Source organism: Urtica dioica, chromosome 6 (assembly GCF_054948205.1).
Source record: "Urtica dioica subsp. dioica isolate 48M chromosome 6, U.dioica_male_clone48M_v1_H2, whole genome shotgun sequence".
Classification (NCBI taxonomy): Eukaryota; Viridiplantae; Streptophyta; class Magnoliopsida; order Rosales; family Urticaceae; genus Urtica; species Urtica dioica.
In genome coordinates, this window is record NC_142761.1 from 39,305,832 (window position 1) to 39,320,400 (window position 14,569).

The 14,569-nt window shown below is 44.5% G+C and overlaps 1 protein-coding gene across 1 annotated transcript; it reads left to right on the forward strand.

The window, feature by feature from the left end:
- Nucleotides 1–4,071: 4,071 nt before the first annotated feature.
- Nucleotides 4,072–5,100, forward strand: LOC149394044 (uncharacterized). The gene is made up of 2 exons (XM_089618246.1): nucleotides 4,072–4,212; nucleotides 4,294–5,100. Exons 1-2 carry the CDS (start codon nucleotides 4,072–4,074, stop codon nucleotides 5,098–5,100), a joined length of 948 nt encoding a protein of 315 aa, XP_089474372.1.
- The last annotated feature ends 9,469 nt before the right edge of the window (nucleotides 5,101–14,569 follow it).

Below are 14,569 nucleotides of genomic sequence, written 5' to 3' on the forward strand. Positions count from 1 at the left end.
ATGCCACAGAGGATCCAACAAAAATGACGAGATTATACCCTATAATAGATAACAATGCTACCAATTTTCTTTTTGTTGACTTTTCATTCATGTTGTCTCTAATATATATATATATATATATATATATATATATATATATATATATATATATATGTATGTATATGTAAATCTCATTTTACCCTTATTCATTTGCGCCCTATATGTAATTTATTTAAAAACGAAAAACAAACAACAATCTCTGAATCGTGGAGAACGCAGACAGATGAAAGGGGTTAAAATCAACAGTCGAAAAACATAAAAATCATTTATTCGAGCGTGAAGTCTAGGACTTAGAGTTGCAATTCAAATACGTAAGGAAGTCCATCTATTGAGAGGTATGAATTTTACTAGTCTATTTCGATTTAGGGCTATTTTTATTTCAAAATTGAGAATTTGAGAGTTAGGTTACTAGTTTGGGGGTTCGCTTCGGTTTCTTATATCGGAGTCAACATCAATAAAATATCAATAAAAGGTAAATTTGTGGCGCTGTTATTTATTTTAAGGTATAATTTCGTCATTTTAAGGAAACACAATATACAAACTCGACATTTCACTAAAACAGTATGTGTGTGTTATTTTCCGAAAGAAAAAAAAAACTCTAAGAAAAACAAAAAAGTATCTATATGTATATTACAGCAAATAATATTATGAAGATTAATAAAACTAACGATGGATGTTAATACAATTAACTATGAAGGCTGATACAAGGTACTATAATCCTTCAATATTTTAGGTTGCTGATGGAATCAAACTTCTATTCTGGCGATTTTGACACCACAATTATTTGTAGCAAATTTTAGTTAAGGGATTATGACAACTGATGGTTAGTAAAATTAACTATGAAGATTATAATTACATACCATGTGATCAATTAAATATGTTCAAAAAAATTGTCAATTGAACTCTTTACAATGTAATTCATGTAATAATTTTTAACTTAAATTTTTTGAAACTTCGAAATTGAAATGATAATGTTATTGATTTGATCGATAACGGTGAACTTTTTCTGCATGTTGTTAAGAAGATTAATCATTATGGTTAATAATATTAACTGTGCATGTCAATTACTAAGAAGTTATTAACCATTTGGGATTTGCTATAATAACCACAATTAACACGGTTTCAAGTAAATAAACCTTAATGTGTATAATTATGTTATTAACAAAGTGAGTTAATAATATTAATCATAATGCAAACATCTCTGCAAAAATTGAATAATCATAGAGTGAATTAAAGAACCACTCTGCAATTGAAACCTTCTGGCTAATTAATGAAGAAATGAAGTTAGTTAAATTTAAAGAAAGATTTTGTAGCTAATGTTATGCCGTCTTTTTCTTATGGTAAAAACGACGCATCAATTGCAAAAACGACGTTACAATATAAAAGGACAATTTAGTCAAATGCCAAAAATATGCATGACTAAAAACAAGCGAATTTTCGACAAGCCAAGCGCCAAGCGAATTTTCAACAAGCCAAGCGCCAAGCACCAAGCACCAAGCTTCAACCAAGCATCAACCAAGCGCCAACCAAGCATCAACCAAGCGCCAACCAAGCTTCAACCAAGCGCCAACCAAGCATCAACCAAGCGCCAACCAAGCATCAACCAAGCGCCAATCAAGCATCAACCAAGCATCAAACACCGGTTTCTTTTCCTATAAATAGTTCACTCATTCTCAACTCAAAGGGACAACGGAAGAGAATCCCCCGAACTAAAAAAAAAAACTCTCTAAACCCCAGAGACTCTCAACCCCAGAATTCACTCAGCCAAATACTCTCCCAACTCAAGAGGACTCCGAACTCAGAACTCATTCCGAACTAAAGGAGAAAAAGGTCCAGGATTCACACCGAACTCAAAATACACTAAACCCCAAAAAATTCCACTCTCAACTCTGGAATAGAGTCTGAACCAAGAATCCCCTGAACTACGTCATGACCTGATCCCGCAAGGCGGGAACGTAGGCAGCTCACGAGGAGCACGGTCACACCCCCCAGGCGAGCTCGACCTCCAGCAGGGGCGATCTCCAGGCGAGCTCGACCTTCAGCCGAGCCCGACCCCCCAGGCGAGCTCAACCTCCAGGCAGGGGCGACCTCCAGGTGAGTTCGACATCCAGCAGGGGCGATCTCCAGGCGAGCTCGACCTTCAGCCGAGCTCGACCCCCCTAGGCGAGCTCGACATCCAGCAGGGGCGATCTCCAGGCGAGCTCGACCCCCCCAGGCGAGCTCGACCTCCAGCAGGGGCGATCTCCAGGCGAGCTCGACCTTCAGCCGAGATCGACCCCCCAGGCGAGCTCGACCTCCGGGCAGGGGCGACCTCCAGGCGAGCTCGACCTCCAGGCGAGCTCGACCTCCAGGCAGGGGCGATCTCCAGGCGAGCTCGACCCCCCCAGGTGAGCTCACCCTCCAGGCAGGGGCAATCTCTAGGCGAGCTCGACTCTCCAGCCGAACTCGACCCCCAGGCGAGCTCAACCTCCAGGCAGGGGCGATCTCCAGGCGAGCTCGACCCCCCAGGCGAGCTCGACCTCCAGCCGAGCTCGACCCCCAGGCGAGCTCACCCTCCAGGCAGTGGCGATCTCCAGACGAGCTCGACCTCCAGCCAAGCTCAACCTCCAGACGAGCTCGACCTCTAGCCAGGTTCGACCCCCAGACGAGCTCAACCTCCAGGCGAGCTCGACCCTCCAGGCGAGCTCGACCTCCAGGCAAGCTCGACCTCCGGGCGAGCTCGACCTCCCAGCAAGACCGACCTTCAGGCGAGCTCGACCCCCAGGCCAGGAACCTAAGACGAAGAACGCATTCCCGACGAAGAAGAAGGCAAAGCATCGTTTCCCTCTTTACGATCCTAAGATCCTCTGAAGCTCCTGGACGCTTTGGGCTTTGTCCCGAACCTCCTTGAGCCCTTTGGACTCTCGAAAAGTAATTTGGGCCGACCCAATACTAGGCACGTGACTATTCCAGGCACGCCACGTGTCCTCGAATGTTAAATCCAAAAAACGGCTTAACATTTTGGCGCTAGTAGGAGGGGATCTCGAGAACAACCACGAGCTCTCCACCAGCAAACTCACTTCATCCACAGAAGACCACAAAACTCACGTACAACAAATGGTTAGCCACCTAGCTATCTCCGAGGGCGGCGCCCCTCCGGTGGGAAGCATCGCATTCAACACTCGGGCCCGAGCCCGTCAAGCCCAAGAGAATGACGCCCCCCGGGAGGAATCTCTCCCCGCACCCGTTCAAGGCGACCAAGACGCAAGAATGGAGCGAATCGAGACGAGTATCTTCCGTCTCGCCGGCGTTGTCGCGAGACTCGGAGGACAAGACACCCTCATCAATGACGTCTTCGACGAGCAAGACGTACCGGAGTATATCCCGTTGGGACCGGAGATTGAAGACTCGGAGCAAGTCCCTGACAACAACCCCGAAGGCGAAGCACCCGAGCCCCTTCAAGGAGAAAACGATGACGTCCCCGATCCGAGCATTCAGGACATCGGCCACAACCACCTCGAAGGAGCACGAGGAGTTCATTACCATCATCGGCGCCGTCAGGCTGGCCGAGCGATGGTCGAGCCAAGGCCACGAAACCACCCGGCCGCCTCACAAAGCTCTCGCTCCTTCGTCGAGGCTAGAACAGATCGGTCGCGTCCGTCCACCTTCGATCGCCGAGGCCACGAAGAGGACATGGCGGATAGCGGCGATACTTAGAGGTTCGCGCCACCAAGACGTGTCCATAACCCGAGACCCAGGACCCACCATGGCCAAGACCAAAGGCAACAGCCAAACGCTCGATGGGAGATTCCACAGAATCCCCACCCCCCGGCGAACCCCCGAGCGGCAACGGGACCGATCCCGACCGATCCAACTCCACCACACATTGCGCCTCTCGACCAGGCGTCTAACGAGAGAGGACGCACGACGAGACTTGCCCCCGCGGCAACCCCCATTAACAATACGGACGTGATGACACTCTTCCAAAAGTTGAGGGACGAAGTGCAAGGCATAAGAGCAACCCAAACATTGACGCCAGACGTCCGCAACATGATGGAAGACGTTGCGTCTCCATTCACCACGAATATCCCTTCAGAGGATTTCAGGCACGACTTCATTCTACCGCGCATCCCTGCTTACGATGGAAAGGCTGACCCACTTTGTCACATACAGCAGTACCAGATGTGGATGAAAGTGGGGAGACACTCAATGGCGATCATGTGTTAGGCTTTTTGCCTCACTTTGAGCGGCCCTGCCTACCAATGGTTCCTCAAGCTAAGGCCCGGAACCATTCGATCTTTCGAGGAGCTGCAACAAAACTTTCTTGCCCGCTTCAGCGGCTCTAGAGAGAGAAAGCTGGGGAAGAGCCACCTCCGGACAGTCAGGCAGAGGAGAATCGAATCTTTGCGTGAATACTTGTCACGTTTCACTGAGGAGTCGAACAGAGTTGACAAGTTCGAAGTTGGCGACGCCATTTCGGCGATTCTCGACGGACTCCTACTTGGCGACTTCCTCAATTCCTTGATCAAGAAAGAGCCAAAGACAATGACCGAGCTCACGGCCCGAGCCGGGAAATACATCACTCTAGAAGAGTTTGTCCAGATCCGAAGGACAAACGACCAAGGAAATCGCCGAAGGGAGGACGAAGAGTCCGACGACTGGAAAAGGAAAAAGGCGCGTGCCGACAATTCCGGACGACCTCATACTAATTCAAAGAGTCTATTGGTGGAAAAATTTCGAGGCCACTCGAATTTCACTCCGCTGAACGCCCCACCTGAGAGGATCCTCGCGTTAGCTCGCGACAAGTTTACCGACCCCGCGCCTCTAAAAAGCGATCCCGCTAAACGAGACCGGTCCAAGTACTGCGAGTTTCACCAGTGTTACGGACATGTGACCTCTGGATGCATCGATTTGAAGAAACAAATCGAGTCCTTAATCCGAGGAGGAGAACTAAAAGAGTTTGTTCTTAAAATGGTCAACAACTCTGAAGCCTCGACAAGTCGACACAGCAAAGATGTCGGCAAGGGGAACAATGAGAACGGAGCTCAAAGGGAAAGGGCTCCTCTCAACGTTGTCGCGTAAAAGTTAGAAGCCGCCCAGGCAAGAGCAAGACCCGCGTAAACGATCGGGCTCCACTTAATCTACTTTTTTATCACCATCTTTTTTGCGTCCCATCACATGTAATCCCCGCGAAGTGAAGCATTTTGTAATCCACCCAGTGGAAATGCTTATATCAACGATAAAATGATCCATTTTGTTGCCTCTAGCAGGAACTTAGCCCCCGTGGCTCCGAAAATCCCGCACTAACCCCCGTGGTTTAGGGTCGGTCGATCCCCGTGATCGAGTCGCTTACGGCCCCCGTGGCTCCGAAAATCCCGCACTAACCCCCGTGGTTTAGGGTCGCTCGATCCCCATGATCGAGTCGCTTACGGCCCCCGTGGCTCCGAAAATCCCGCACTAACCCCTGTGGTTTAGGGTCGGTCGATCCCCGTGATCGAGTCGCTTACGGCCCCCGTGGCTCCGAAAATCCCGCACTAACCCTCGTGGTTTAGGGTTGCTCGATCCCCGTGATCGAGTCGCTTACGGCCCCCGTGGCTTCGAAAATCCCGCACTAACCCCCGTGGTTTAGGGTCGCTCGATCCCCGTGATCGAGTCGCTTACGGCCCCCGTGGCTCCGAAAATCCCGCACTAACCCCCGTGGTTTAGGGTCGCTCGATCCCCATGATCGAGTCGCTTACGGCCCCCGTGGCTCCAAAAATCCCGACCCCCGTGGTTTAGGGTCGCCTGATTCCCGAGATCAAGTCGCTAATAGCCCCTATGGCCCCGAAATCAACGACGGGCTCAAAGTCCAGACGACCACCCACCAAGACCATTGCCAAAAAGACAAGGAAAAACTACCACAAGACTACAAAGTTTCCCGCACGACAAGTCGCACGCGAAACTGGGGGGTTAATGTTATGCCGTCTTTTTCTTATGGTAAAAACGACGCCTCAATTGCAAAAACGACGTTACAATATAAAAGGACAATTTAGTCAAATGCCAAAAATATGGATGACTAAAAACAAGCGAATTTTCGACAAGCCAAGCGACAAGCGAATTTTCAACAAGCCAAGCGCCAAGCACCAAGCACCAAGCTTCAACCAAGCATCAACCAAGTGCCAACCAAGCATCAACCAAGCGTCAACCAAGCATCAACCAAGCGCCAACCAAGCTTCAACCAAGCGCCAACCAAGCATCAACCAAGCGCCAACCAAGCATCAACCAAGCATCAAGCACCGGTTTCTTTTCCTATAAATAGTTCACTCATTCTCAACTCAAAGGGACAACGGAAGAGAATCCCCCGAACTCAAAAAAAAAAACTCTCTAAACCCCAGAGACTCTCAACCCCAGAATTCACTCAGCCAAATACTCTCCCAACTCAAGAGGACTCCGAACTCAGAACTCATTCCGAACTAAAGGAGAAAAAGGTCCAGGATTCACACCGAACTCAAAATACACTAAACCCCAAAAAATTCCACTCTCAACTCTGGAATAGAGTCTGAACCAAGAATCCCCTGAACTACGTCATGACCTGATCCCGCAAGGCGGGTACGTAGGCAGCTCACGAGGAGCACGGTCACGCCCCCCAGGCGAGCTCGTCCTCCAGCAGGGGCGATCGCCAGGCGAACTCGACCTTCAGCCGAGCCTGACCCCCCAGGCGAGCTCAACCTCCAGGCAGGGGCGACCTCCAAGTGAGTTTGACATCCAGCAGGGGCGATCTCCAGGCGAGCTCGACCTTCAGCCGAGCTCGACCCCCCTAGGCGAGCTCGACATCCAGCAGGGGCGATCTCCAGGCGAGCTCGACCTTCAGCCGAGCTCGACCCCCCCAGGCGAGCTCGACCTCCAGCAGGGGCGATCTCCAGGCGAGCTCGACCTTCAGCCGAGCTCGACCCCCCAGACGAGCTCAACCTCCGGGCAGGGGCGACCTCCAGGCGAGCTCGACCTCCAGGCAGGGGCGATCTCTAGGCGAGCTCAGCCCCCAGGCGAGCTCACCCTCCAGGCAGGGGCGATCTCTAGGCGAGCTCGACTCTCCAGCCGAGCTCGACCCCCAGGCGAGCTTAACCTCCAGGCAGGGGCGATCTCCAGGCGAGCTCGACCCCCAGGCGAGCTCACCCCCCAGGCGAGCTCGACCTCCAGCCGAGCTCGACCCCCAGGCGAGCTCACCCTCCAGGCAGTGGTGATCTCCAGACGAGCTCGACCTCCAGCCAAGCTCAACCTCCAGACGAGCTCGACCTCCAGCCAGGTTCGACCCCCAGACGAGCTCAACCTCCAGGCGAGCTCGACCCTCCAGGCGAGCTCGACCTCCAGGCAAGCTCGACCTCCGGGCGAGCTCGACCTCCCTGTTGGAATCGATCTAGGGTTTGAGAAAATAATTAACGCTTCGGTAAGCGCGAAATTTTAAAAATTTTCTTTTACAAGTAAAAACGTTTTTTTACTAACCTAGACAAAAGAGCAAGTACACGTAATTAAAAACTAATATGAGCTAAGAAGTTTACTATTTCGGGAACAGATTTCCTAGTTAGAGAGCGACAGAGCGGACAACTAGAAGAGAATCCTAGATCGACATGTTCAGAGCAGTATTAGTGCATAAAGGCATAAGGTACATACTCGATCTTTTCCTATTTTCTATTTCGGGAAAGTGCGTGAGGGAAGTGTGAACTTCAACTCACTCGAACACTTGAAAGTTTGAGATTACACATCTTTTTATTTTTCGGCTTGTCTACAAGGAGACCTCCCACTCAAATTTTCAAGAGCATATAGATTTTGAACATATGTGATATAGATATAGTTTTGAAAACATTTTGAAAACTTATTTGATTTGGATGACAAAATATTTTCAAGTTTGAAAGTGAAAACGGTTTTTCAAAATTCAAACTAGTTTCGTAAAAAACTCAATTTCAATTAAACTTTCAAAAAATCAAAACATTTTAATCTTACACATCATGTTTATAATCATATGAAAAACATTTTTGCTCAAGAAAATTTTCTCATTAGAGTTCTATAACTCATGGTAGTGGGGTTTGAAAATCCGGATTTCTAAAAAACTGGAGTTTCAGCACAGCCGCGCACCTCGGAGTAAAATCGCCATATCTGGCGGCTCCGATGTCCTTTTGAGCCGAAACCGGTGGCATTGGATAGAGGACAAACAGAGCTTTAATTTGATTTAAGAATCATTAAATTTAGATTTCTGAGAAGAGAGTTATTCCACTTTTAATGCGGGTTTACTCCAGCTCGAAGAAAAAGAAATAATTAAAGCTTGGTCCTTTTTAGGTGCGAAAAAGAATCGAGTGTAACGGAACGTTTTATGAAGGTTGTTAAAGCTTTTATTTGTGTTTTATTAGCAAGGTAATAACAAGGCATAAAAGAAATAACAACAAGCATAAAACGATTCAAGTAAAAATAAGAAACTAGCAAGATAACAAAACTAGTCACAAAATTTTACTCGAAAATTCTCAAACCTTTAAAATACGTTTTTCAATATAAAAAATTATAAACTTTTAAAACTGATTCTAATGTGTTTTAATATCATCCCAAACTCATAGAAAATCAACATGATTTTTAATTTAAAGGCAAGAGCAATAAATTAAAAAAAATCTAAGATAACAATTCTAACTTGTCACAAAATTAGTAAACTTTCGAAAACGATTTTCAAGCTCATAATTTTAAAAACATGTACATGCTAATCTTTGACCATAGCTCTGATACCATTTGTTGGAATCGATCTAGGGTTTAAGAAAATAATTAACGCTTCGGTAAGCGGCGGAATTTTAAAAATTTTCTTTTACAAGTAAAAACGGTTTTTTACTAACCTAGACAAAAGAGCAAGTACACGTAATTAAAAACTAATATGAGCTAAGAAGTGTACTAACCTTTCTTGAAGCGGCGGAAAGTTGCAACGCTCGTCTCCCCTCGCAGCACGTCCCTCTTTCTTTCCTCGGCACCTCGAGCAACCACGAAAGTTTCTATCACTAAATCACTCGAGAGAAAAGGAATTAGTGAGTGGGCACTTTTAAACACTACGACTTAAGAACGAGTCTTGAAGTCGCAGAGCTAAACTCTAGGTCAAATGAGGACCTAGGTGCCATAACAAAATCGAAAATAAACTAGAGAGAGAGAGGAGTTCGGCCATAATGTCTAGAGAGAGAGTCTCTCAATCTCTAACTTGTGTGGAATGAGAAAACAATGAGAATGAGGGCCCTATTTATAGGAGAAGGGTTAGCCTTAGAAATGGGAGTTTCCTCTTTTTTCCAAGCATTCATGAGCAATCTCTTATTGCCCTTTTTCTCCATATGCGCCCAACATCTCATTCCCTTAAGGGATTTGTTTCCTAATTTGTTCCTTCTCTAGGTTGGCCGAAATTTCCTATACAAGTATGGGAAATTTGTTTCTTCTTTTACTTTTGGCAAGTATCTTCATACATTAATGCACAAAAGGAACTCTCTTTCTCTTGGGTATTTGGGCGCCCATTTCTCATCTAGAAGGAGCTTCTAGAAGCTTCTTCTTTTGTTCATGACAACATGAGAAAGGCCCATTAAGAATTTTCAATAAAATTCTTATGAAATGAAATTAATCCACAATGCCCAATAAGACTAATATTGGCCGAGTGAAACATGTCATAAAATGACCTTGTCAAAAAATTTATTGACATTCATTTCATCCTATGTCTCAAAAGACAAAAATACCCTTTGGACTATTTTCGTTCTTGTTTTGACTTAGCTTCCAGTTTAACTATTCCTACTCGATGTGATTCGTGACAGTGACCTCATGGACCCAAATGAACAAAGCTTGAGCTAAACACTTGGACTCAAAAGTTCACAAACCTTTTCCAAGTTTAGCTTAATGCCAACTGACTCCACTAAAGAGTTGACACTGAAAATCTCTCGGTTCAAATGAATTTATTTTCTACTCAAGAATTCAACCTAATTATGATGAGCGGATCCACTGAATATTATCTATGTTTACCCTTCATGAATGTCATCAGCTAGTCGGGATTTACAAAATTACCATTTTACCCTTCTAGCTGTTATTTTCTCAACTCCTTTGTCGCTTGTGAATAAGTTAGAAACAATGTATTGACGAGGAGCTAACAAGTCACATTGTTTCATCCGAAAGAGTCAGGACTCAATTTGGAAACTGGCCAGTTCATTTTTTCACACTCTAAGGAACAAAGCATGAGGTGACATACATTGCATTTCAGCAATCTTGTACATGAATTCCATATCTATGAGAACTTCACAAAGTTACTCATGACATTCTCACAACTTAGTACTTCACCAATATGCCATGTTCGGAATCACATAGTGAGTCCGAACTCTGACTTTCTCAAATGAGAATACTAAGCTGTGAAATGGCATGTCTCATTTTAGGATTAAGGTAAGCATGATGCAATTCATACATAGTGACTTCGAGACATAAGAGGTTAAATGGTTTGTTCTTATCTTGTCTCTAGAAGTGCACTGGTCAATTCAGTACCTTCGGAAGATACCTAGAAGAACTATAGAGTCTCCAACTCTCAATGCCTCATAACCAGACATCATAGATTCTTCTAACAATCGTACTGAGGTCAATAGTCCTTTGACCCTAAGATTGCGAATATATCGTTTTAAGCAAAATACGAAGAGTTTGTTCATGCAAATCTACATTTGTCTCTTCGTAAGTTGTTAAGTTTGTTTATGGACTAAAAGACTAAGGTTTTATCATAAAGCTTCAAACAAACAAAGAATGAATGAACATTTCAACTTTATTATTAAATGAATAGGCAATTACAAGCAAGAGTCTTCATGAGACTTTATTACATCAAATGTACAAAATAAAGACTACAACTCTTCTTGTGGGCACCATTGACAACAAACTCCCACTTGACTCAAAGAAGATGTGTGTGGTCTTTCATGCCTAATCCCTCTCAATGTTGGTCGAAGACCTTGTTCGCTAGGGCCTTGGTGAATGGATCTGCGAGGTTGTCCACCGTTGAGATCTTCTTCACTTCCACGTCTCCGCGCTGCACGATCTCTCGAATCAAATGGTATTTCCTCTCAATATGCTTAGAGCGCTTATGGCTTCTAGGTTCCTTAGAGTTAGCGACAACCCCACTATTATCACAATAAAGGGTCATGGGCTCGTCGACGTCTGGAACAACTTCCAAAATACTTAAGGAATTTTCTAAGCCATACAGCCTCTTTGGATGCTTCACAAGCAGCCACATATTCTGCTTCCATTGTGGAGTCAGCAATGCAAGATTGCTTAATACTCCTCCACACAACAGCTCCACCATTAAGGATGAACACAGATCCCGAAGTGGATTTCCTGGAATCCTTATCCGCTTGAAAATCGGAGTCGGTATATCCCGTCATAGTCAGGTCAGTACCTGAGTATGTAAGCATCAAGTTCCTAGTTCTTCGAAGGTACTTAAGAACATGCTTAACAGCAATCCAGTGCTCGGGTCCAGGGTTGGATTGGAAACGGCTAACTACGCCAACGGCGAAACAGATGTCAGGTCTAGTGCAAAGCATAGCATACATGAGGCTTCCTACGGTAGAGGCGTAAGGAATTTTCCTCATGTCTTCAATCTCTTGTGCAGTCTTGGGAGACTGGTCCTTAGAGAGTGAAACTCCATGCCTAAAGGGTGTTTGGCCCTTCTTGGAGTCTTGCATCGAGAAGCGATCCATTACCTTATCAATATAAGATGCTTGAAAGAGCGACAGGGTCCGATTTTTCCTATCTCGAAAGATTTGGATCCCCAGAATGTACGCGGCTTCTCCTAGATCCTTCATATCGAATTGCTTTGCCAGCCAGACCTTAACCTCAGATAACTTACCCACGTCATCACCAATGAGTAGTATATCATCGACATATAGCACCAGAAACACAACTTTGCGTTCGTGTATTAACTTGTAAACACAAGGCTCATCTATTGACTGTTCAAAGCCGAAGCTCTTTACAGTTTCATCGAATCTAATATTCCATGACCTAGATGCTTGCTTTAGTCCATAAATGGACTTAAGTAACTCACAAACCTTGGTCTCTTGACCTTCTTCCACGAAACCGTCTGGTTGAGCCATGTAAATGCGCTCGTCAAGATTGCCATTCAGAAAGGCTGTCTTGACATCCATTTGCCAGATCTCATAGTCGAGAGCTGCAGCTATGGATAGGAGTATGCGGATGGATTTAAGAATCGCGACTGGCGAGAAGGTTTCTTCATAGTCAATCCCTTCTTGTTGGGTATAACCCTTCGCCACAAGTCGTGCTTTGAACGTCTCGACGTTCCCATCAGGACCATTTTTCTTCTTGTATATCCACTTACACCCTACGGGTTTAATCCATTCAGGAAGGTCTACAAGTTTCCAGACTTTGTTGACATACATCGAGTGCATTTCAACTTTCATGGCGTCAAGCCAAAGGTTTGATTCAGAACAAGCCATCGCTTGGCTATAGGAAACAGGATCATCCATGTCAGAGACGGCTACGAGAGAGTCTCCATAAGACATGTACCTGTCAGGCTTTTGAGTAGCCCTCCCACTACGTCGAAGTACTACTTGACGAGATTCTGATGAGTTAGGTTGTGTTTCAGTTGGGGTAAGAACAGTTCTTACAGATGAGGTAGAAGCTTCCTCACCCACAAGAAGAGTTGTAATCTTTATATTGTACATTTGATGTAATAAAGTCTCATGAAAACTCTTGCTTGTAATTGCTTATTCATTAATAAAAAGTTGAAACGTTCATTCATTCTTCCGTGTATGTTTGAAGCTTTATGATAAAACATTAGTCTTTAGTCCATAAACAAACTAAACAACTTATGAAGAGACAAATGTAGATTTGCATGAACAAACTCTTCGAAGTTTGCTTAAAACGATATATTCGCAATCTAAGGGTCAAAAGGACTATTGACCTCAGTACGATTGTTAGGAGAATCTATGATGTCTGGTTATGGGGCATTGAGAGTTGGAGACTCTATAGTTCTTCTAGGTATCTTCCGAAGGTACTGAATTGACCAGTACACTTCTAGAGACAAGATACGAACAAATCATTTAACCTCTTATGTCTCGAAGTCACTAAGTATGAATTGCATCGTGCTTACCTTAATCCTGAAATGAGACATGCCATTTCACACCTTACGTATTCTCATTTGAGAAAGTCATAGTTCGGACTCACTATGTGATTCCGAACAAGGCCTATTGGTGAAGTACTAAGTTGTGAGAATGTCATGAGTAACTTTGTGAAGTTCTCATAGATAGGGAATTCATGTACAAGATTACTGAAATGCAATGTATATCACCTCATGCTTTATTCCTTGGAGTGTGAATAAATGAACTGGCCAGTGTCCAAATTGAGTCCTGATTCTTTTGGATGAAACAATGTGACTTGTTAGCTCCTCGTCAATACATTGTTTCTAACTTATTCACAAGCGACATAGGAGTTGAGGAAATAACAGCTAGAAGGGTAAAATGGTAATTTTGTAAATCCCGACTAGCTGATGATATTCATGAATGGTAAATACTGATAATATTCTATGGATCCACTCATTACAATTAGGTTGAATTCTTGAGTAGAAAATAAATTCATTTGAACCGAGAGATTTTCAGTGTCAACTCTTTAGTGGAGTCAGTTGACATTAAGCTAAACTTGGAAAAGGTTTGTGAACTTTTGAGTCCAAGTATTTTAGCTCAAGCTTTGTTCGTTTGGATCCATGAGGTCACTGTCACGAATCACATCGATTAGGAATAGTTAAACTGGAAGCTAAGTCAAAACAAGAACGAAAATTGTCAAAATGGTATTTTTGTCTTTTGAGACATATGATGAAATGAATGTCAATAAATTTTTTTGACAAGGTCATTTGATGACTCAATGACACTCAGCCATGACTTGATCATTGGGCCTTGTGGATTAATTTCATTTCATAAGAATTTTATTGAAAATTCTTAATGGGCCTTTCTCATGTTGTCATGAACAAATGAAGAAGCTTCTAGAAGCTCCTTCTAGAGACATGTTGGGCGCCCAAACACCCAAGAGAAAGAGAGAATATTTTGTGCATAAATGTATCAAGATACTTGCCAAAAGAAAAAGAGGAAACAAATTTCCTCTATGAGGAAACAAGTATTTCGGCCAAGACAAGTCAAAGGGGAAGCAAGAATAAAAGAGGAAACAAATCCAAGGTGTCATGAAGGCACATGTTGGCCGTGTGACTTGGATAGAAATGGGAAATAAAGGTTGCTCATGATAGCTTGGAAAATAAGAGGAAACTACTTCTTTCCAAGGCCAACCCTTCTCCTATAAATAGGACTCTCATTCCCCTCATTTAATTCATTCCACATAAGTTAGAGATTGAGAGCTTCTCTCACTAGACCTTGTGGTGGCCGAACTCCTCTCTCTCTCTCTAGTTATTTTTCGATTTTTGTTTTGGCACCTAGGTCCTCATTTGACCTAGTGTTTAGCTCTGCGACTTCAAGACTCGTTCTTAAGTCGTAGTGTTTAAAAGTGCCCACACACTAATTCCTTTTATTTCGAGTGATTTAGT